This window comes from Thamnophis elegans, chromosome 10 (genome assembly GCF_009769535.1).
Source record: "Thamnophis elegans isolate rThaEle1 chromosome 10, rThaEle1.pri, whole genome shotgun sequence".
NCBI lineage: Eukaryota > Metazoa > Chordata > Lepidosauria > Squamata > Colubridae > Thamnophis > Thamnophis elegans.
Window position 1 is genome coordinate 29,304,334 of NC_045550.1, and position 25,176 is coordinate 29,329,509.

At 38.4% G+C, this 25,176-nt stretch overlaps 1 protein-coding gene across 1 annotated transcript in view; it reads left to right on the forward strand.

Annotated features, from left to right (window-relative positions):
• The window catches only part of VPS8 (VPS8 subunit of CORVET complex), a 98,202-nt gene that overhangs the window by 12,706 nt on the left and 60,320 nt on the right, over nucleotides 1–25,176 (forward strand). The window contains 18 exon segments of the mRNA XM_032225506.1: nucleotides 330–416; nucleotides 662–729; nucleotides 2,665–2,818; nucleotides 2,932–2,991; nucleotides 4,883–4,990; nucleotides 6,017–6,097; nucleotides 10,434–10,604; nucleotides 12,360–12,434; nucleotides 13,067–13,102; nucleotides 13,852–13,942; nucleotides 14,879–14,925; nucleotides 16,675–16,763; nucleotides 17,636–17,683; nucleotides 18,163–18,385; nucleotides 19,154–19,243; nucleotides 20,194–20,245; nucleotides 20,942–20,984; nucleotides 24,192–24,264. Of these exon segments, the coding sequence (XP_032081397.1) occupies nucleotides 330–416; nucleotides 662–729; nucleotides 2,665–2,818; nucleotides 2,932–2,991; nucleotides 4,883–4,990; nucleotides 6,017–6,097; nucleotides 10,434–10,604; nucleotides 12,360–12,434; nucleotides 13,067–13,102; nucleotides 13,852–13,942; nucleotides 14,879–14,925; nucleotides 16,675–16,763; nucleotides 17,636–17,683; nucleotides 18,163–18,385; nucleotides 19,154–19,243; nucleotides 20,194–20,245; nucleotides 20,942–20,984; nucleotides 24,192–24,264 (1,596 nt within the window).

The following is a 25,176-nucleotide window of genomic DNA, read 5'->3' on the forward strand; positions in this document are numbered from 1 at the left end:
GAAGTTGTGAATGCCCCAACACTGAAAGTCTTTAAGAAGATGTTGGATAGCCATCTGTCTGAAATGGTATAGAGTTTCCTGCCTAGGCAGGGGGTTGGACAAGAAGATCTCCAAGGTCCCTTCCAATTCTGCTAGTATTGTTCTTTCTATTGTATCTATCATATACTTTATTATAGAATTCTCTGAAAAGAAATAAAACAGATGATTTCATTCAGTAATTCCTAGTTTCATTAGTTTCATCCCTAGATGGCTTGAAAGATGTCTTATAGTTTTCATATCTTAATAATAATTAGTTATATTACAGAAAGTTAATAATATTTTGCTTACAGATTACAATGTGGGATCTGGCCAGTGGAAAATTGTTACGATCAATAATAGATGCACATCCTCCAGGAACTGCAATTTTGCACATTAAGGTAATTGTTCTGTCTTGTAAACTATATATGTAGCATTAAAAAGGTTACAGAGATTAGGCTATTTTGACTGAAATAAGTTGTGTTCGGTTACAAGAGCTGATTTAGTTCTAATTTTAGGATGAATTCTATCATTGTACTTGGCATCACAGGTACACGCTTAGTATAAGGGAAAAGTCACATTGGGAGAAATGGAAGGAAAATAAGTAAGCTTTATAAAGAATTGAGGACAATAATATTTTCTTTAGTTTACAGATGATCCAACTCTCGCAATCTGCAATGACAGTGGTGGCTCTGTATTTGAACTGTCATTCAAGTAAGAATAACTGATTTTATTATAACATTATTTAGTTATCTATTAGATTTAGCCCTCTAACTCAACAGTGGCTATTGGCAATGTACACAACCATGATCCTTGAAAATAAAACAAAAATGGAAACGATCAGAACGGAAGAGAACAAATATATTCCATAGGAAACTACGTAATACAATCTGGGTGGCGATAACTCGACCTATTTCAGACATTGAGGAAGAAACTAGATTTTTAAAGTTCACTGAAGGGTCAAGACAGTTCAAATCTTTTTGGAGATGGTTGCACGTGGTGCTCTTAGAGCAGTGTTTCTCAACCTTGGCAACTTGAAGATGTCCGGACTTCAACTCCCAGAATTCCCCAGCCAGCATTCGCTGGCTGGGGAATTCTGGGAGTTGAAGTCCAGACATCTTCAAGTTGCTAAGGTTGAGAAACACTGTCTTAGAGAGAAGGCATGCTCCTTGAGTCCCATCGGATGGCATTTTCTTGGTGCCCCTGACACTGATGTACAGGGAGAGGCTACACAGGGGCAATCTGATCCAAGGCACTTGCAAAAACCCTTTCTAAGCAGAAATTAAAAGTCTCACTCAGTCTGCTTGTCAAGCCCTCAGGAAAATCCCAAAACTTCCTCTGAAATCTTCAGATCTTGGGATGGACTGATCTAATAGATCTCTGAAGGGGAACGGTACATTTGTATGAAAACAGTCTGAAAAGTAAAGCAGAGAATAACCATGACCAAAGACGGATGACCTTCACCTTCAAATTGTGTCACAATTGCTCTAAGATTAAAAAGAGAGAGAGAGAAAAACCCCAGATCTAATCTGTGATTGCTTCTGTGAGCCAGGCCCTTGACGACTTGGCTCAGATCCATGGTTGCCATGGCAGCCACAGACTCCTGAGCCACTCCAGTTTGTATGTCACATGAGGGCAAGTTAAAATCTCCAGATTGCCAACCCAGTGACAGGCAAGCATCTCAGGCAGGCAAGTCAGGATGCAAAAGGAAGGCTGGTACAACATCAACAAAACCAGTTGCTTCCTAGAGCCCAACTTTAGCCATTGGGTCTCACATCTGGCTGTCCAGTTGCCTTTTGAAAAAGCACCTTTGGGACAACCATGACCTGGATGACTGAGAATCTCCATAGACATTTAAATTTTGATTGCAGTTTGTATATTATTTGTCAAAATAATGCTTCCTTTGCTACTTTTATTTTTCTCAATAATTATTTACTGTATCGTTGTTCATAGGATTATATGTAGTGCTATCAGAACTGTATAAAAAATAACTGCAGACAGAAAAATTATCATATTAATTGCAGGACTCAGACACAATATTTCTATCACTCCTGGGATCATATCTACTCTATTTAAATTGTATGTGTGAAGTTTCCAAAGGATGACCTAATTAATTTACGAGCCTCGAGACAAAGTTCAAAAGAAATCCATTCATTTATTAGGATCAACATTTTGGCATGTTCTTCTGTGGAGCCGAAACTGATTTCCGCTTAATTGCGCTTGAACTTTACCCCCTGTATCCCCTTCCTTCTGTCTGAATCATAAATCACATTCACCAACAAGATGCTATGCCAGGCTATGTACATGCGCATTTCACACATCAGCTGTAGGAATATGAGATCTGACTCTGGCAAAAGGTATGCATGGAATTCTACCTCTTTTCTATGTCGACTGATAATAGTCTTGGAAATACTTTACAAGTTGACATCTGGTTCCCCTCACTTCCTGAAAGCAACCTGTGTGAAACAAAACAATTTGAGTACAGGTGTATAACTTAGGGATGTATCCCTCCCCCAGGCTTGCTTGGATTTTCTGCATGGAATTTTGCTATAAGTTGACAGTTTGGCTTATACATTTTTTAAAATAATGCTACATTTAAATAGGTTGCTATATGACATGTACTAAATTGTCCCATTTTCTGTGATTCAGGAGAGTCATGGGTGTGAGAACATGTGAATCTCGCTGTCTGTTCAGTGGTTCAAAGGGAGAGGTTTGCTGCATTGAGCCTTTACATGCAAAGGCTGAGCTGAGAGACCATCCTATCACCCAATATTCTCTGCTAGCTATGGCTTCCTTAACAAAGGTAACCTACCTTCCATAAACACCCCGTTTAAAAACTAATATTTGAAAAAGATTGTAAAATGCAGACGTTAAGGATGATTTTTACATTATTATTATTGCTATTATTAACTTCAGATTCTTGTGATTGGATTGAAGCCATCTTTGAAAGTGTGGATGACATTCCCGTATGGTCGTGTGAGTAATTCTGTTAATTTTTTTGCTTGTTTTTAAATATTTATACTCCTATTCTCCCAAGAATTATAAATATTTAGTTACAAACACCAATAGTTCTCAACTTGCAACAGTTCATTTAGTGACTGTTCAAAGTTACAATCCCACTGGAAAGAGTGACTTATGACCGTTTTACACACAACCATTGCAGCTTCCCTGTGGTCATGTGATCAAAATTCAGACCCTTGACAATTGACTCCTATTTCTGACAGTTGTAGTGTCTCAGGATTATGTGATCACCTTTGTGACTTTCTGATGAGCAAAGTCAATGGGGAAACCAGATTCACTTAACAACTGTGTTGCTAACTTAACAACTGCAGTGATTCACTTAACAACTGTGGCATCAAAAGTTGTAAAATGGGGCAAATTCACTTAAAAGCTATCTCACTTAGCAACAGAACTTTTGGATTGTAAGTCAAGGTCTACCTGTAAACATTTAAAGAGTGAAAGCTTCCATTAATATGAAGCATAAAATTCAGCAACTGTGAAATATGCAGCAATAAAAATGATTTTAAAAATAGCTCAGATAAGATTTTTACCATCTTTTAAAAAAATACTGAAAGTGAAAAGGGAATTTCAGCACTTAAGAGAAGTCATTATTTCAGGAAGAAGTAGCTTGGAAATCTAGCTGTTTTCTGAAGGTTTAATAGAATAATACTATTATAGAACTGGCATATATAAAGAATAGAGCTTGCAGGCTTGGGAAATGACTGGAGCCTAAAGTTTCTAAACATTCAAAAAAGCCAGTCTATATTAAATTGTACTGATCCTTCCACTACAAGATTCTTTTTCTACTGTGTGTTTGATTTATATTGTATGCCAATACAATATATTATTTGATTTATATGAACATCATTTATGTGTCTGTCCTGTCCTGAGACTAGCTTGATCATGTGCTAGATCTAATTTGAATCGGTTACTAGGACCAACTCAGATTGGATCTTGCAACATTATCTTAGAACATGTATATTTGCCTTCATTCATGATCATGTGCTGCTAAGCATACCTAAATTAATTGAAATTGGTGGGATTAGAACAGTGATGGGGATCTTTTTCTTATGGTATGCCAAAATTGTCCGCGCACATGCTACCAATTCTCCCCTGCGAGCTGTGCATTTGCGTGTGATCTCTCTCCAGGCTCTGGAAGCTTTCCTGAAACCTGGGGAAGGGCAAAAAATGGCTCCCCTTGTCAGTGGTGGAATTCAGCCACTTGGGAGCCCAGTTGTTAACTTTCTGAGCAGTTGGTGAACTGGTTGCTGGAAGAAATCATTAGGGCAGAGAACCAGTTGTTAAATTATTTGAATCCCACAACTGCCCCTGGTCCACCGGAGGCCCTCTAGAAACCAAAAACTGATTATTTCTGAACTTCCGGTTGACTTTTTGGGGCTGTTTTTTGCCCCCCCCCCCAGCCTCCGGAGGCTTTCCTGAACACTGGGGAGGGCGAAAAACGGCCCCAATGGGCCAACCAGAAGTTCGTTCCCGAATTTTCCGGTTGGCCCATTGAGCTTGTTTTTCACCCCTCCCCAGCCTGTGGAGGTTTTCCTGAAGCCGGGGAAGGCGAAAATGGTCTCCCCAGCCCTCTGGAAGGCTGAAAATCAGCTGGCTGGCTGGGGTGCCAGCAAATATGGCTCTGTGTGCCACCATCACGGGATTTCTTCTGATGTGTTTGAGCTAATAATGTTTTAAATTGCTAACTAAGCATATCTCTATAAAAGTTAAAATCTAAGATATTATATACTTTACTCTTCCATTTTACTCTCAAGAAGATCTTACATTTTATCCATGTGGCATTTTTTTTATTTCTTCTGTGGTGGTAACAATATAATATCTCCTCTCCTCCTGCCTTTTTTTTAAGATGGAACCATCTAGTGTTCCACTGCTTGCCTGGTATTTTGTTGCTGCTCAAACTTCTGTGAATCCAGTGCTTGCTTTCTGTCGAGGAGATGTGGTCCATTTCCTTCTGGTAAGGCTCAGACTATTCCTAAAGTTTGAAATTGGCTTTTGTAAATTTCTTCCCTTAAACAGAGGTCTTCAAACTTGGGTTAGGGTTAGGGTTAGAATTCTGGGAGTTTGTTAGGAATATGATCTAACGGTTAGGTTGGCTATATATAAATCATATAGCAATGCTGTAACTGTTTCTTTAAATTATACTGTAAAATGTGATTGGTTGCTGTTTTCCTCAATCGGCCATAAGAGGGAGCCAGAATGACTGTTAGCTCTCTGTTCGTTAGATGCTGGGCTGAACTGATATGAGTGCCGTAAGCTATTGTACGTTTTGCAACTGTTAGCAAACTTTGTGTACCGAACTGATTATATGATACTGGACTATGTTATTTGGATTATCCCTTAACTGAAAGACGTTGATGACTGACTGTCTTATCCGTGTATGACTTGGACTGTTTGATGGACTCTGATACCTCTATTTCCACGAAAGTAAAATCCTATTTAAACTGCAGTGTCTCTGTATGCTGGTTTGTGTGTTCTCCAACACAACTCTCACAACGCTTCGCTGAATGTACTTGCTCTCCAACGGGGAGCTTACCTAACAGAGTTGAAGTCCACAAGTCTTCAAGTTGTCAAGTTTGAAGAGCTGTGCCTTAAAATTAATGAAAATATTTTATTGCACTTGGCTCCTGAGTTGGAAATGGCTGTATTTTTAAATGAATGTTCATATGTGATAGTTTTGTTGCAAATTAGAATGATCCTATTATTAACAAAGGTTATTGCAAACCATAAGATTGGTCCGTAGTGATATTCATGCCAAAATGCCTAGAACAATTGTTTTCTAGATGATTCAGAGTTTGCACTACAATTTATATTTGTCTTTTTTTCCATTATGTAAATATACTAAGTACAGTATAAATATCTTCAAATATATTGTAACTTGTAAGTATTGCTTGCAAAGATTAGTAAGTTACAAACGTAATACTAAAGAATCTTTATTTGCAAGGGAGATATCAAAGAATAATGGGATAAACTTCTCCATTAGGTAAAAAGAGATGAATCTGGAGCAATACATGTTACAAAGCAGAAGCAGCTACACTTGCATTATGATTTAATCAATTTTACAGTAAGTATTCAAATTTTATACTTAATTAGAAAATACCAGTATTTTCTAGTTTCAAAGAAGGCTGTACAGCATATCTCAAATTAAAGCAACTTGAGATGTCTGTAAAAATCAGACAAAGGACTTTTATTTGTTTCCTGAATAATTATTTAATAATAAATGCAATTTTGGATACATTTTTACACCATTTTTCCTGTGTTTCCAAAGTCTACTTGGCAGCAAAATAACAATTTCTTATGTTCTTTATAGTAATAGAAAGAAAAAAATATATTTTGTACAAAGTCTAGAAAGAAATATGAATATGAACCGATTAGGTGGTTCCACCCCAGGCACCTGATGGACCCTGTGGGGATTTCAGACGGCGCTTGGTGTAATACCTGATGCTCTCGTCCACAGTCCAGTGGAGACCTTGATTGCTGCTTGGAATTCAGCGGCGGGCAGGGGCTCTAAACTGGATTGCGCCTTTATGGCCTCTCCGAGGTAGCGGATCCAGGAGGGCTCCTTGGTTTACCGAGGAACTCCGGGAGATGAAGCGCCAAAAGAGACGTCTAGAGCGCCGCTGGAGGGCCAGTAACTCTGAGTCAGACCGAGCACTGATGAGAGCCTACATCAGAGCCTATCTTGTGGCAATACGGGTGGCGAAATGTGCGCATTTTGCCGCTCTTATTGCGTCCGCTGAATCGCGCCCAGCCGCCTTGTTTAGAATAACCCGCTCCCTCTTGAAAGGGAGGGATGCGGATGACCCTTTACAAGGTAGAGCTGAGGAGTTTGTTCAGTTTCTAGCGGATAAAGTCGCTCGGATTCAGACAGACCTGGACTCCAATTGCTCAGAGCCAGCTGAGGTACCAGGGGAAGGTCTTGAGCGAAATTTATGGATTGAGTTTCAACTTGTCATGCCTGAGGAAGTGGACAAGGCCATGGGAGCGGTGAGTGCCTCCACTTGTATACTGGACCCGTGCCCCTCCTGGCTGGTCGCGAACAGCAGGGAGGTGACACGTGGCTGGATCCGGACGATAGTTAACACCGCTCTCTGGGAGGGATCCTTTCCCGCTCCTTCTAAAGGCTGCGGTGGTGAGACCCCTCCTGAAGAAGCCGTCTTTGGATCCAGTCATCTTGAGTAACTACCATCCAGTTTCCAACCTCCCCTTTATTGGGAAGGTTGTTGAGAAAGTGGTGGCCTTTCAACTCCAGCGGTCCTTGGATGAAACCGATTATCTGGATTCCTTTCAGTCTGGATTCAGGCCTGGCTACAGCACAGAAACTGCTTTGGTCGCACTGATCGATGATCTCTGGAGAGCCAGGGATAGGAGCCATGCCTCTATCCTAGTGCTCCTTGACCTCTCAGCGGCCTTCGATACCATTGACCATGGTATCCTTCTGCGGCGGTTGCAGGAGGTGGGAGTGGGAGGCACCGTTCTTCGGTGGTTCTCCTCTTACCTCTCGGACAGGTCGCAGTCGGTGTTGGTCGGAGGGCAGAGATCGACCCCCAGGCCCCTCAAGTATGGGGTGCCACAGGGTTCGGTCCTGTCCCCCCTCCTATTTAATATCTACATGCAGCCGCTGGGTGAGATCATACGTTGGCACGGGATAAAATACCACCAATACGCGGACGATACACAGCTGTATCTGTCCGCCCCGTGCCAACTCAGTGAAGCGGTTGAAGTGATGTTTCAGTGCCTGGAGGCTGTCAGGGTCTGGATGGGAATGAACAAGCTTGCACTCAATCCCAACAAGACTGAGTGGCTATTGATGCTCCCTCCCAAAGATTGGCCATGTACTCCATCTCTCAGGCTGGGGGGTGAAATTATACGCCCCCCAGAAAGGGTTCGCAATTTGGGAGTCCTCCTGGACCCGCAGCTGACTTTAGAACATCATCTGTCGGCTGTGACCAGGGGGGCATTTGCCCAGGTTCGCCTGGTGCACCAATTGTGACCCTACCTGGACCGGGAGGCCCTTCGAATAGTCACTCACGCCCTTGTGACCTCAAGACTGGACTACTGTAATGCACTCTACATGGGGCTGCCCTTGAAGAGTATTCAGAGACCAGCTTGTCCAGAATGCAGTCGCGCGAGCGATTGTGGGTGCACCTCGGTACACCCACGTTACACCTATCCTCCGCGAGCTGCACTGGCTGCCTATTGGGCTCCGGACACGCTTCAAGGTGCTAGTCGTTACTTTTAAAGCCCTGCATGGTATTGGACCTGGGTACTTGAGAGACCACCTCCTGCCAATTACCTCCCTACGACCGATCAGATCCCACAGATTAGGCCTCCTCTGAATTCCATCGGCCAGCCAGTGTCGACTGGCAACTCCCCGGGGGAGGGCCTTCTCTGTGGCTGCTCCGGCCCTCTGGAACGATCTCCCCGTTGAGATCCGGACCCTCACCACCCTTCCGGCTTTCCGCAAAGCCACTAAGACCTGGTTGTTCCGGCAGGCCTGGGGCTGATGAATTTCCAGCCCCACTTGAATTGTTGCGACTGTTGCTGTGTTTTAATTTGTCTGTCTTTTGTTTTCCTGTTTGTATCCCCCCTTCCCCTCTGGTTGTTAGCCGCCCTGAGTCTCTCGGGAATAGGGCGGCATACAAATTGAATAAACATCAACATCAACATCAATATGTAAAAATACACATACTGTAAAAGCAAGGTAGCTATGTCACAGTAGTGGGTTTCAATTTTTTTTAGAACCTCTTCTGTAGGTGTGGCCTGTTTTGTGGGAGTGGCTCAGTGGTCATGAGACCGGGTGTGCGTGGCCAACTTGGAAAATGTGGTGAAACTCACTTAACAATGCTCTTGCTTAGCAACCAAACTTTTGGGCTCAATTGTGGTCATAAGTTCTCTTTCTCTTTCTTTCTTTCTTTTCTTTCTTTCTTTCTTTCCCTTCTTTCTCTTTCTTTCTTTCTTTCTTTTCTTTCTTTCTTTCCCTTCTTTCCTTCCTTCCTTCTTCCTTCCTTTCCTTTTTCCTTCCGTCCTTCCTATATTCTATGAACTAAAACCGGTGCCCAATAAATCCTATGATCACGGCATTCTGTGACCTACAAGCCAATCCACAGAGCACCCAATTCAACCTCGTACCGCTTTGGGGCTTAACCGAATATGGTTAGTCCTGTTATCTCTTGGCCTTGCTTCCCCGCCTTTTTAGCAGAGCGTCAGAGAGAGCTAATTTCAAATGGCTTTTTTTCCCTTTTGCTGAAGCCAGATTTCTCTGCTGCTCAGTGGGTGATCTGGTGGGTGTCTGAAGGTGTTGGGCACACCATGGAAGACATGCATGTCATGCATACATACACACGCACACATACACCATGCTTGCCGCAATGCAAGGCACATGTGTAAGGGGGACTGGATCAGCTGGGAGGCTGGCAAAAAAGAAGCCTCTGTTTCTCTGCTGCTGTGGCTGACAAAGGGGAGGGGAGAGGAAAGGAAAAATGCATGGATTTCTTCCCCACCCCCATTGGAAACCAGGCGGCTGTCAAAGAGAAGGGAGCGCATGCCACATGGGCTTATCCTAACAGCAGAATCCTCACCTCCTGTTCCTTCTACAGCTGTTGGACAAGCCCACGTGGCGCGTGCTGCTCCCTTCTCTTTGAGTACGTGTCATGTGGGCTTCTCCCAATCCTCCGCTCTGGCAAAGGAAGTGGGTGGGCAGGGCAAGCCTTGTGTGGACAGGAGGGGGGGAGCTATTGGCAACTGGGCGGGCAGGGGGGAGAAAGCGAGAAGTGACTAGGCGAGTGGGGGAGCGAGTGGGGGGGCAGCAGGCCAGGGGAGGGAAAGTTCCAGTACGGGGCCTCCAGAAGCTCAGGTACAGGAAGGCACACTAAGTTTCACGAAGCAGTACATGCGTACCGGTGCATACCGGCTGAAACCCACCCCTGCTATGTCAGCTGTTAAGAATATTAAGCAAGATTGCTATGTCAACTGTTAAGAATATTCGGAGCCTATATTAATGCAATACTCTTATGACACCTTAAGTCACAAAACTGAGTGTAAACCTTAATGCTTTCAAGAATGAAATGCTTTATGAGTTGATCTTAATTTGAGGTGGCTGATAAGTCATACTTCTTCCTCAGTTTCTCTCATAGGAATTAACTTCCAGTTCCCTGATCATCTTCATTGTCATTCTTTACATCCCTTCCAGTTTGTCTGAACCCTTCCCCCCCACTAACATGTAATGCTTAGAATTCTACAAGTGTTGGAGGCAAGGTCTTACTTCTGTACTTCTCATGATGCACCTTTTCTGAATCATTTGTTGTGACATTACTGTAAGCTCTTTCTCTGGAAACTCTTTTTTAAATATATTACATCACTGTTTTGATACCAATTTATTGTTTTCTGCTTTCCTCTAGTGGATAAACTCCCATACGATTGTGCTTCTAGACAGTGTGGAAAAATTACATGTGATAGATCGTCATACACAGGAGGAACTTGAGACCGTAGAGATATCAGAAGTTCAGCTAGTATACAATAGCAGCCATTTCAAATCGTTGGCAACAGGAGGCAATGTTAGCCAAGCACTGGTATGGCTCTATTTTGTTTCCGTAGTATTCTATTCTGTTTTGTTTTTGTAGTATTCTTTTCTAAAATTTGAAGTGTCTTGAAATGTTACAGGTACAATTTTCTTTCTTTTTACTTTATATATATCAAGGCTGCTGTTTCTAGCATATAGTACACTCTTATTACTGGTTGTAATAAGAAAGGCATTACTTTTTCCAAGCATTTTATAGGAAATGGTTTTAATACAATTTTACATGGTAAAATAACATGGTAAAAACACATTTATATATTTTACAATGTATTGCTGACATATAGCCATTGTACCCATTATGACAAGCATATGTTTTGAAAGCCCTTCATCTTAAAGATTAACCCAGTTTTATTGAGCCTTGTTGCTTGCACTGACATAAAATTCTCTATGCTGCTGGGAACATCCAGTCTGTAAGTGATTTTCAGATGTTAACGTAGTTGTAATATTTATTGGAATTATAAAGTTGCAAGAATATGACACGTACAACCTGACCAAAGAAATCAAACTCCACTTTATATTTCTGAAATACAGCTTTGTTTTTCAGTGGATCAAGACATAGGCAGTTTATAGCTGCTACATGTTAAAAGAGGATAACAAGCAGGGGTGGGATTGAAAAAATTTAGCAACTGGTTCTCTGCCCAGTTGCTGGGTAGGTGTGGCCAATGGGAGCGTCGCTGGCATGGCATCCTCACAGCACGGGGAGGGCTTTTTCACCCTCCCCATGCTCCTCGATCCTCCAGGAGGGTGAAAACGGCTCCCCCGGGCTTCATAGGCCCTCTGGAAGCTAGAAACAGGCCCGTTTCTGGACTTCCAGAACTTCCAGTAGGCCTGTTTTTTGCCTTCCTAGAGCTTCCATGTGGGCCCTGTACTTACCTGGTATGATGAATGGGTCATGTGGAGGGGAGGGGCTTGGTGATCGGGCCAGCCTGTCCTTGCAACAACCGGTACAGGGAACCAGATGCAAAATTAGCATCTGGTTTGCCTGAACCAATTCGAACTGACTAAATCCCACTCTTGATAACAAGGGTCCCCCCGCCCACTTTTCTGTTCAAGTATAGACTTTTGAAACTGTTTAAAGGGCCTTTAAAGTTAGAGCAAATCTAATGTCTGTGGAATCATGTTCCAAAAGGTAGGTGTCACAACAGAAAAGGGCCTCTTCCTGGGCTGCGCCAGATGTTGTTCTACAATAGATAGGATCCAGAGCGCACATCTCCTGCCAGAACTGATGAGATGAGTAGATATGATCAGAGAGAGGCAGGCCCTCAAATAACCTAGACCAGTGGGTCTCAACCTGCCTAATGCCGTGACCCTTTAATACAGTTCCTCATGTTGTGACCCCCAACCATAAAATTATTTTATGTTTTCCATATTTTTTCAAAAATATGTTTTCTGATGGTCTTGGGTGACCCCTCTGAAATGGTCATTCGACCCCCAAAGGGGTCTCGACCCACAGGTTGAGAACCACTGACCTAGACCCTTGTCTTGTTTATGGCATAATTCAGTACAGTATAGTAGCAATTTGCTAGTGTATAGTGTGAATTAATGTTAAACAGTTAAAGTTCTTATGATTTTATGAACTATATAAGTGGCAAATTCAAAGATAATGGGGATAAACTACTAAAATATTTTACTTGTCCTGCTTCATTTATATTTTAAATGATTGGGTATTTATTATACCTGGCATTTATCCATTAAAAAGGTAAACTATATTCTCCTGCATTAAATAAAAATGTTCTGTGTTTTTTAGGCACTGGTGGGTGAGAAGGCTTGCTACCAGTCAATCAGCAACTGTGGTGGTCAGATTTTTTATTTGGGTACAAAGGTAAGTTTGTCCAGGTTAATAGCACTTAGCAATAGAACTTAGACTTATACCACTTCACAATGTTTTTACATCTCTCCCTAAGTGGTTTATAGAGTCAGCATAGGATGGAAGGCTGAGTCAACCTTATTCTCCTTTGTCATTACTCTTATTATTTATCAGATCTGTTAGCTGATTAAATCACCCGTCCTTTAATCAGATGATTTAATTCAAATACATTTTTATAACATGATGTAAACATTTATACATAGATGTGTTCAGTTCAGGCAACACAGCAGACTTGAATTAAGCAAAATTAATAATGATGGCATTTGAACTTTTTATTACAATTGCTCTAGAGAAGGAAAGGGAAAGAAGAATATATAATTATGGGACTTTGGGCTATTGCTATTGTCAGCAAAAATGTTTTTGACAACAACTGAAAAATAGTTCAGCATAGTCTTCTTTGACATGGACACCTTTGAGATACATTGATTTCAACTTCAGTGATTACCCTGCCAAAATCAAAGAATGCTATTTAGCATACGTGTGAAAAGTTGATTCATAATTCTTCTACTTAAAATGCCATAATTATTGCTAATATACTCTTCAATTAATATCTATTACTCACCTGTTTTCCCCTCATCTGCTTTCAGTCTGTTCATGTTTTAACGCTGAGGACCTGGAGGGAGGTAAGTGAAGAGAGAAGGAACAAGTTACTTTTTTCATGGCTTCATAAATAGAGGTGTCTGTGAGAAACATTTTCAGATTAAATGTATAGATTGTTGAAAAACATATCAGTATTCTGACTTCAGTATATCATTTTTATTAATATAACATTTTAAAACTAATATTACTCAAAATTGGCAATTTTAAGAGGTGAATTTCAACTCCCAGCATTACCCAGCCAGGCATTATCTGCCAATGATAACCTGTCAATTTAATTCCACTTGGAATTTGTCTTGTAAATTTTATTTCAGATTGAAAAATAATACATATATAATTATTTTAGCGGCAGCATTGAACATCTGGATTTTAGGTTGTATTACTTTTAGTTTAAAATGATTCTTAAACACTGTTTAAATTTCAGTCTGACTGAGAAAAGAGGACATTTTTTAGAATAATCCATCCTTAGATGAGGGATATAATCAAATAATGATTGTTAAAACTGATTAATTTGAATCAATACCGACAAACAGCAAAACAAAAATGTGATTTTATCATTTAAATCTATCCAGATTACTAATTGTTTTTAAAACAGAATTAGCTAGATGGTTTTTATTTGAATCTTAAAGAAAACACTTTTCTTCAGAACAAACCTTTAGCATGCTGAAGACAAAAACAGGATCACTGCAAGTTTGCGTTAAGTTTATAGTATCCATGTTTCACTAAATATTATTTATCTATATTTCTGATGTAATTTTTTTACTTTTTATCTTAGAGGATCGATCACCTTCTGAAACAAGAATGTCTTAATGAAGCATTGGCTTTGTCATGGTCCTTTCATGAAGGGAAAGCCAAAGCTGTTGTGGGTAAGTGTATTTACCTCAGGTAACAGCATTTTATTCCTGTTTTGGTTGCCATCATTTCTTCTTGTCATTTGTTACTTCATGTACTGTACCATTTACTCATCTTGCCTACGAAGTCACAATCCTCCCAATAACATGGGTGTCATTAAGCTTTGGACAATCAAGGCTTTTGCATATCACTTTTGTAAGGACATACAGTAAGTTACAGTATGTGAATAGCTAGAGGTGATCGAAATGGTTGCTATATTGCAGTATGTGAAAGCTGTAAAAACTGAGAAGTTCATGTTGGATGCCACTGCTTCTCAATTGAGCCTGGATAATATAAATAGACCAGTGGTGGGTTCCGGATCCCATTCCAACCAGTATGATTGGAACAAACCCGGCGGCGTCCACATGGACGCGCACAGCACAAATGCAGACATGCATAGCTCGTGCATGCGTCTTAGCGCCTCCGCGATGCTCCAGTTGTTCAGCGGAGCGTCACGCAGGGGCTGTATGTGTCGTGCATGTGCGCAGAAGCGCAGAAAGACTTAAAAGACCAGTAAGGAGCTTGGGCGGGCGGGTGGGCCCTCCAGACCACTGTACCGGAGTTGTATCTGGTGCTCCAGGCAGGCTCCGGTACGTCCGTACCGGGGCGTACCGCTTGCAACCCACCACTGAAATAGACGTTATACTGTCTTTGATCATTTATCATAATATTAAAAATTCCACCTTCTGAGTTCAGTATGGTTGTAAGACTGAAAACATTAAACATAAGAATAGCATATGAATTCACTTCTACCATAGCAATTCAATTATACCTGGATAGTTTGTGTAAATTATGAAACATTAAACATTTGTTATTACTCTTAAAACTTTATGTGTGATAATAAGAAAATTGCTTCTGTTTGTATCCTGAGTTTGTACCTGAAAATTAAAGACTTTTGTTTTTTGAAACAGGCTTATCTGGGGATGAACAAAAACGGAAGGCTGTTGTTGCAGACAGAGTGAGTTTTCTTTTGTTTAATCTAAAGTTGTGTTCAGCTTTGAATTATAATTCCTTTTGTATATTTTATTTCCTCTCAGAAATAGATATGTGTGGGTTTCGTTGTGAAAAGGTTGATTTTTAGCCACGCAGTTTCATATAACTGATCCTTGTTTGTATACCTATATCTTTATACATGATATTTAAGGTATATTTTAATATAATTTTAGGTCAATCTACTCACATTATAAATGGTTATTAATTTTCTACATTTTAAAACAGTAAGAAGAGGATAAAACTGAGGCAATAAAGCTTCAATAATGTTTAATCCTGTATTTCTCCTTTCTGAACTTGGTGTCTAGTTCTCTGAACTAGAAAAGAAGAGTTTTCCATGTCCAAATAATTTACTTTTCAAATGAGAGGATTGTTTTACTTTAATAGTATTATAAAGGAGAAATGTGAGGAGTGGGGTTATTTTTTACTGTTTTGATCTAATCTTCCTTTTATCTGTGAAAAATTATCTTAAATTCAGGATTATCTTACTTTGAGGTAATGTTAGTGTATAGTTGTTACAGGAATCCTGTATGCAGCCACTTAGAAGTTAATATTGGATTACCAGTAAGTGTAAAAGTTTTACCACGTCAGTATTATTGCAGAATTAAAAACTGAAATAAAGATATTTTTTTTTCTGTAGAAGCATCTGAATACAATACCATAAAGCAGTTTCCTTTATTTATGATTTTATGATTGAATGTGCTCACCTTCTGCTCAAATTTCTATTACTGGAAAGTAGATTGGGACAATTTCTCTCAAACTCCACAGAAATTATAAATGATTTCAAATTGTTTTTTCTAAAACGAGGAAGAAAAATTCCAAGTCAATATAAAATTTGCTTTTGGCAGATGCAATTTGCTCTTTGATTTTGCTCTGTATGAACTACTACATGCAATTGTCTTATGCCTTAAAAATAGGACAAAGTGTAGGGAATCCAGTCCTTGTTGCAAGCATAGGACTGGACTCCTCAGTACTCATGTTTCCTGCTATATTCCCAGGAGAACAAGTGAAGCTGCTTTGCTCCTTTGAGCCTCTATGCAAAGGGGAAATAATCGTTACTATTAAGGTGTTTTTGACCCCCCCCCCCCTTTAGGATCTGCAAGAACAAAATTTCTTAACTAAATCATCTGGGGTAGAAAGAGAGAAAGGTTGCAGTAGCAGACCTGGGATGTAGGAATGGAATCCCAACCAGACCTCCTTCTGCACTCAGAAAATTGTTCCACAACCCTTTGGTCACTTTATTAGAATGATGGGGAGGGGAGCATTCTACTTCTCTTGGGTATCAGTACCTGAGCCTGAAGAAGGTGAACCCCGCTTTTCCTTTCCTTGCCTTCAAGTCCACTTTAATGAGCCCTTGGGAAATAATTTCAAAATATGCCTGAAGCAAACTTCCTCATAGAATATACAGGTGCTTATTGCTCAAAAAAAGTATTGTACCAATGCTTTTGTAGTTCTTATTTTAATCAGACTTGTCTCAATTATATTAGGACTATAGACCAGTGGTGAAATTCTTTTTTTTTTTTACTACCGGTTCTGTGGGCATGGCAGGGGAAGAATATTGGAAAATCTCCATTCCAACCCCACTCGGGGGCCAGCCAGAGGTGATATTTGCTGGTTCTCTGAACTACTCAAAATTTCCTCTACCGGTTCTCCAAAGCCTGTCAGAACCTGCTGAATTTCACCCCTATAGACATGCTATAATCTTTTGTGTTTATAGATGGTTGAAATACTTATTCATTGTGCTGATCGAACCATGAAGAAATGTCCCGAGCAGGGTAAAATCCAGTTATGGAGCAACATTTCCAGGTATGCTACTTTAGACTTACTACCAAAGTGGGGTATTAAAAAGAAGAAGCAGAAGCAATAACTTTTTATCTTCAAGAGGAAAAAGAAATTGTGGTCCTAGGCACTAACATTATCACATATTTTGGTCCATTTCAAATTTGTCATATAAATGGAAAATTCATATCGAAGAGACTTCACAAGTATATATAGTTATATAGGAAGATGTAAATAAACAGAAAAAATAAAAGGATGGTAAGAACAGATGTAATTGCTTAAGGAACTAGAAGGAAAATACGTTGTTTAGATAATGGACAAGAATAAAACTACTATGATGTATATCTTCTTAATCTAATGCCACAAAATTAGCAGAGAATCCTGCAGTCTTTCAAAGAAACATTATATACATAACATTGACTGTAATTTGAGGGGAAAAGATAAAAAGTGAGATGACTACAACTTGCCTTAGACATGACAAAATGTGAAATACCCATATCATTTTACAAGGATGTTTTAATGGTGTATAACGAGATAACACATACCAAGAAGCCTTGTTTTCAGGCCAGTCAGGCCATCAGCCTTAAGTAGTTTACTATCATTTTGCTCTTTGGCAATTATTGGTGGTATTCAAACAATACAGTAAACGAAAAAATTAGCCTGTAATGTGTTCTTGAAAAGTATTCATAAGTGCTTTTGGTGCAAAATACAGCATCTACATTGTAAAATACCACAAGATCTGCACTGGTTGATACTTTCTTATTAAGCACAATCTAAGATTTGGGTATAGGACTTGACTATCTAAGAGTCCATCTCTCTCATTAAGAACCTTTTGGTCTACTAAGGAGAGGCCCTTGGTGTATACAAATAATTAGATTTTCCATGTTCCTTTTCTGCAGGACTATGGTCCCTGTCATTGTTGACTATTGTCTTCTGCTTCAACGAATGTAAGTAAAAGCAGGCCTCATGAATTATGGCAATTTTTCCCTGGAAAACCTAGTCTTCTAGGTTGTTTTAATAAGAGTGAGATCTGATCTACTTGTGCCATAGCACTTGGAGAAGTGCTTCAGGCAATATTCCTCTGAATCATCTGTGTATTTTCAGAGAACCAAGGAGGGAGGGAGAGTGATAAGAGTGGGAAGGGCAGTCTTCAAGAAGATGTGATGCTTGAAAAGCATCTTGTTACTGGCCTTGCATAATCTTAATGGATAATTGTTCTATAGCTAGCTTTAAGATAAACATAAGTATATGTATGTGTATGTTCTGCCTGTATAATTTGAATAATAGTGCTTTGTTTAGAAATTGTTTTTGTATAAAATAGCAGATGATTAAAACAGATATATTGCTAAAAAGTATCCATCTTAGATGAACTATAAACTTTCAGAATAATCTCTGTCAAATACTTGCCATGTCTTTTGCTCCACAGAGATATATTATTCGGTCAAATGTATGACAAGATGAGTGAAAATTCGGTAGCAAAGGGAGTGTTTTTAGAATGTCTTGAGCCATACATTTTAAGTGATAAATTGGTTGGAATCACAGCTCAGATTATGAAGGATTTGCTACTTCATTTCCAAGATAAGAACTTAATGGCAAATATGGAAGCCTGCATTGTACATATGGATATTACCAGCCTTGATATACAGCAGGTGATAATTTTTAGTTGTTTATAACATTTATTGATGAATAAGAGGAATATTCAAAATGTTCTGTATAATATATTTTCCTTAGTGCTATAAGTACAGTGGTACCTTGGTATTCGTCATTAATTGGTTCCAGGAGGTACGAAGAGTGTCAAACAAATAATGAGTACCGAGACAAACTTTTTGTGTCAAAATGGTTGAGTACCAAATTCGATGAGTTTCAAAGCAGTTAAGTACCAAGGTACCACTGTATTTGGTAACCAGATGTTATGTTTTAATCTGTCACTTGATTATTCCCAAATCTTATTTTAGGATGATTTGTGGTTATAAGAAGAGGAAGCTTGTTATAATAATTCCTTAATCATAGGAACTTGGGTAACGAAGGCCCAAATAGTGACAGCTGCTCTTCAGGCCTACTTTGATGAATGCATTGGACCAAATACTTAAATGTTTCTATAGATAACTAGTTCCATATATAGAGATCTGATGAAGGCACATTATCCAACCCCTAAAGAAAAGGATTCAGAGAAAATACAGACTTTGAAGTCATAGGTTGAAGGCCTCCTAAAAGAAGCTGATGTTTTTGATGTCTTGAGAATGGATCATTCACAAGATATGAATTTTCTAATGAGGGGAAAAGGAAGGCCTTTTATCTCTTGTATCTATATAAATATTGCTAACAAATTTCATACCTTGAAGTGAAGTATGTTCTGAGATTAATCTGCATGTGGTTTTTAGAAGATTTAAAAATCTTAAACTTTGTTTTGCTTCTAGGTTGTCCTTATGTGTTGGGAAAACCACCTGTATGATGCCATGATATATGTCTATAACAGTGGAATGAATGACTACATTACTCCACTGGAGGTAGGAAGATGTATCTTGAATGCTAATTGATGGCTTTGAATTAGGATTATTATTTTAATAATTTCTTTTCTTCCTAATGCAATTAGCTACAATAGTTTATAAATCTTGAGAGACAGAAAGAGAATCAAATACAATCAAATAAACCAATTTACTAAATATATAAATCTTCAAAATTAAAATCTCCAATTAACTGCAGATTCAGTTTGTATAAATGAGCAGTTTCAAAACTTTCTTTAAAAAATATGAAAGTCACTTTCTGGGATCATGGGAATAACTGTTGTGCCTTTGACTTTAAGCAAGTGTTGAGAGCTCAAAACAGCAAAATGGTTATAAGAGATTATGTCCTTTGAGGAGGAGATGGGGTGATGAACTACAAGAACGTCAGTTTCCCAGAAAGAGAGAGTACATTCCAGAAAGGTGATGGTGACAAGAGGCAGCACAGCCTAGAGTAAATAGAGGAAGAGAGCAAGGATAGCCACTTCCTAGAATCTCTCAGGGTTTATCCTTGTTCAATCTGGCAAGATTCTGTCTGCTATATGTAAAGCAACGCTGACTGAATTGTTCCATTTTGTTCTTGAGTTTAATCTGACATTAATCTTGCTAGACTAAACTCTTCCTTCTACTCTTCCTTCTTTTCTTGCATTGTTAAAAAACATTTTTCTGTGCAGGAAAAATGAATCTTGTGTAAAATGTTTTTAATCATTTAAATAAAATTATGATGTTTGAACACCTCTTTTCAGCCTTACAGAATCCTTGGTACAGGATTCCATTTAAGTTACTTTGTATGCTTTTTCTTTTGCAAAATTTTCTATGTTACTGACAGGTCCACTAATATTTCTACGTGACAGTGTGTGAAAATGTTTAGGATGTAATAATTTTCAAGAATGAAAAACCAAAATCACAAAGGAACCATTGATATGCTAATTTTTTCTCCTTTTTATTTTTTTTAGAAATTGTTCAAAGCCATTGCTCATCCACTTAGTGCTGGAAAATCTCTCTCAGGTATACTATGCTTTATCAGTACTTTTTATGAAAGGTTTTCTTCTTATATTGTGGGTTCATTTTTCCTCTAATAACGCTTATGAATAGTACTACTCATTACTGCTTTTTACTCAATATATTCTTAGCCTGACAGTTTTCATTTATTGATAATTGGCTTGTTGTTTGTGAGAACTACTTCACTGGGTAGTCCCGACAATAACATTTATCTGAAAAAAATTATTTATATATAGTCTTGTATGAGTGCCTAATCTTAGACATACAAAAGTTAATTAAGTTGCTAATCCTTCATGAGGGTCACTGTTATTAATTGGAAAAGATGCTGAGGTAGATGGACCAATATATTAGACTGTTTTGTATAGTACTTGTCTTTAAAACAATGAATAGGATTGTACTCTCAAGACTGAAGGTAATGTTTCTTTTTATACAGTGATAGGTATAATACTACATGTAAGAGTAGAATTTATTTTTTTTACTTTATCAGTCAGGTTTAGAAAGTTGTATTTGGCATGAACCTTTGGGAATATTTAAATATCTGCATACATTGAATTTGGCACAGACATCTCTCAATTTATCAACGTAAAGAGGTAATAGGATCTTGATTTTGGTATATGGTTTTATTAAATCTGCATACATTAGACCATTTAGTAAATGTGTTCAGTTTTCAAGATTATGTATGTATTTTTTGCTGTTTTTTAGATGAGCAAGTCATTATGGGCAACAAACTGCTTGTCTACATAAGGTATGCTTTTTTCAACAACATAAATTAAATATACTACATAGCCACATGAAATAGAAAAATCCTGCTGTGCAATTTATGCTGATGCAATATTTCAATAGTTTAACTGGGGTTGTACGTGTGTGTACTCCTAACAGAGTTATTGTTGTGATTGTTTTAGACTGGGCTGCCCATGGTATTTTATGGTTTAAAGGTTGCTGTTGTTTTTATATCTGTAAGAGATCCAGAATCTAATGGAGCAGGGGCATATAATTAATTTAAATAGTAATGGATTTACATTTTTTTTAAAAAACACTGAAAAAAACCAATAGTGTATAATAAAACTGACACATTGACTACAGGAAAACTTAATCAGAAAATGAACAGGAAAACAAAACTCAATTTGATTTCAATGATACAACATATGATTTTCAATTATACCTCATAATTGATACTCATGTCTGAGTGGAGATCAGAAAGGGGGTCTGCAAAGATTCTGGGAGAAAAGTCTCTTTTTCCTACAGTTATTCCAGCTTAGACGGTTCAGCATATTCTATTTTTTGAGTGAAGAGACCTTTCGTTGTAGGTCTTATCACTAAAATCATATCTTATATCAAAGGTGTCATTCAGATTTTTAACCAATTCTGAAGAACTGGTAGAGGAAATTTTGAGTAGTTTGGAGAATCAGTAAATACTCTGACTCGCCCTGCCCTCATCTATTCTCTGCCTCCCGAGTCCCAGCTGATCAGGAGGAAATGGGGATTTTGCAATAACCTTCCCCTGGAGTGGGGCGGGAATGGAGTTTTTACAATATCCTTTCCCTGCCACAGCCACCAAGCCACATCCACAGAACCGGTAGTAAAATTGTTTGAAGTCCACTACTGACCTATATGTTCTGATATGCATGACAGAAAGCTAGGGGGAGCAAGAATATTGTCCTGTAAGCCTTAATTAAGTAATATATTGCTTTATAAGATTGGATATTGTGACAGATGTACTACGGGTGGGAGCTCCATCTTTCACTGGCTTGTTTCTTAATATACTATAGAACTGTAGATTGGGTCTGAGATTGACTTCCAGTCCAAGTATCTGTCCTCCTTTTGCTGCTTATTTCTGTACCTTTGCTGGCTGAATTGGGCAAACAAAAAGTTACATTAACAAAATATATTGGTATGTTTCTGATGACATGCAGAGTACAGTCCTGGTAATGATATTTTTACCATATATAGAGCATATCTTGGTTGAAAGGTTAAATCTCAGTGAATCTAGGTAGGACACTAGAGGGCGCTACTAATTTGCTTATATACAAACAATTGCTATTAGCCTTTAAAAGTATTGATTTGATTCATTAGTAAATAGTGAATGAATCAGTAAAAGCTGCTGAATCAATGAGTCAGAGACTGAATCAGTCTCTGCATCTATTAGTCTAATAATAGGATTAGAGAAAACAAGGGATTCTGTATGGGTTCAAAGTTAAAGAAAATAGCTAAAATTAGAATACATTATCACACAAAGCTGATAAATATTGTTGCTATGAGCCAACTGCCTCTGTACCTGAACACTTTTGAGTGAACTACAGTTTGTTCACTGAAACTGTAAAAGGTTTCTTTGATTTTATTCGTAAAATATGTGGAAGAGGTAATCTGTGAAGTAGCTGATTTTCTTGCACAATACTACTTTCCCTTCTACTTCCTGTGCTAAGATGACAAAATTTTAAATGAATCTGGTAGCAGTTTAAAGGCAAAATATTTATTGTACTGAAGGATTTTGTGTTTGGATGCATGTCGTGTTCTAATGGGGAAAAAAGTAATTCCAGTAATATTTAGATTGCTCATTGAAATGTATTTTACATATTAAAATAAGTAGGTAGGTGGGTAGAAAGTGAACACGAACAAGAACTATTTCAAAAAAGGACTCTTATTTTTCTGTTCGCTTTTTTTTGTGTGAATATACTTCTGATGCTAGTTTACAAAAGTAAAGATTATAAAATTTATTTTATTTATTTATTCATTTATTTATATCCTGCCTTTATTATTTTCACAAACAACTGAAGGCAGTGAACCAGGGTTGGGTTTCTGCTAGTTCTAACCTCTTTTATAGAAGAGGTTCCACAAATCTACAGTGCCGTTTAGAACTGGTTCTAGCTCCCTCCCCCCACCCGTCCGCACATCATCAAGATGAAGAGCAAGAGGAGGAATTCTGGGAGTTGAAGTCCACAAGTCTTAAAGCTGTCAAGTTTGAACACCCCTGGGAGGTTTTTTTCTAAAGGGTTAGGGGTGCAAGGGTCTTGTAACTTGATAGCTTTAAGACTTGCGTGCTTCAAATGCCAGCGTTTCTGAGCCAACATTTTGGTTGCTAAGCAAGAGCATTGTTAAGTTAGTTTCACCACATTTTACAAGTTGGCCACACCAACCTGGTCACATGGCTGGCAAGCCACTCCCACCTGGTCACATGCCAGCAAGCCACTCCCACAAAGCAGGCCATACCTACAGAAGAGGTTCTAAAAATTTTTGAAACCCACCACTGCTGTGAACATATCCAACGCATCTTCCTCATCCTATTTTCTCCAAACAATAATTCTTTGAGGTGAGTTGGGCTGAGAAACAATAAGGTCACCCAGCTGGCTTTCATGGCAAAGGCAGAACATGATATCACACTCTCTTGTTTTCTATTCTGGCGCCTTAACCACTCTTGACTTAAAACAATGTGTTTAGGGACCATTTAAAGTTACAGTGGCAATGAAAAAAGTGACTTACAACTGGCCCTCAAAGAACCATACAGGGTTGGGATTGAAAAATGTTAGCAACCGGTTCTCTGCTCGGGAGGCCTGTTTTTTGCCCTCCCAGAGCCTCTGCACTTACCTGGTATGATGAACAGGCCGCATGGAAACTCCTGGGAGGGCCGGGGCAGGTGGGCGGGGTTAGCTATTGCATGCCTATAATATACTATGGCTATAAACAGTATTGGCAGTCCTGAAGATACTGAGAATCTGTAGAAATAATTTAACCAAACCTTTGTGGGCAAAGTTCTCTCAGAGTAAATTAAGTTAGGGTGGCCCATATTTAGTGAACTAAGAATATAGCATTGAATGGAGGTGGGGAACACCATGAGAATCAGAGTGCCTGGAACTCTGAACAAGAATTTTTCAAATATAAATAGCCAGAGAAGTAGTAAAACCAACTGTTTGTTTAACATAAAGTTGTAGTTCTTATTATCTGTATTTCCTTACAGCTGCTGTTTGGCAGGCCGGGCTTATCCATTGGGCAATATTCCTGAAGACCTGGTACCATTGATTAAAAACCAAGTGAGTATTTTTAAATACTTCTATAAAAATTATCAGGAAAAAATGTACTTTAAGAAAAGAAAAAGTTATGCAAGTTGCTACCTTTGATAAGAAATGAACATTTTCTTAGCGGTGTAATTTTGTGGTAGATCTCCTTTAACAATAAGCGGTATTCATTTGGGCCCCAATTATAGAATTAACAACCTTCTTAGGTTAACTCCTAATCTGCGGTTTCATGTTTAGAATTGTATTCATATATGAGCAAGATGCTCGGAAACTGTAATGCTGGTGAAGCAGTACTGCATAAATTGTGAGCAGGGATATAGCACATTTTTTAAAATTTATGTTTCATCTGAACATTCTATTTATATATTTTATTATCTTTTCTCCCTTTTTTATATTGTTGTAAATTTTAAAATGTATTGTTTTGATATAATGTACAGTGTTAGTTAAAATTATTGACAGTCTATCATTTTGATAAGAGTATTAAAATATTTATCAGTATTAAGTACAATTTATAATATTTTTACTACAAGCATAAAATTATTTTAATTTTGAAATGAAATTGAGCATAACACTAAAAACCTCTTTATACTTATTAGAGCATATGAATGTAGGAAATGCTTTATTAAGAATATATCTGCAGTAAACATACTAAGCTTGAATTTTGAAATGTTTTATGTGAATATAAAATTGAAGTTTGGTTTAATGAATGTGCTAGAGTAGTGTATGGTACAACTAAAGTACATGAAAAAATGAATTGCATAATTAGGAAATGTTTCAGCATTGAATTGTTTAAATATATTTATGGATTACACATGTAATTATTTTCATAATGTTAGAGATGTGTTGGTCGGACATGATTGTACACATAATTTTGTATGTCCATCCAATCTTGATAATGAGTTATGCAGATATAAATATATGAATCTG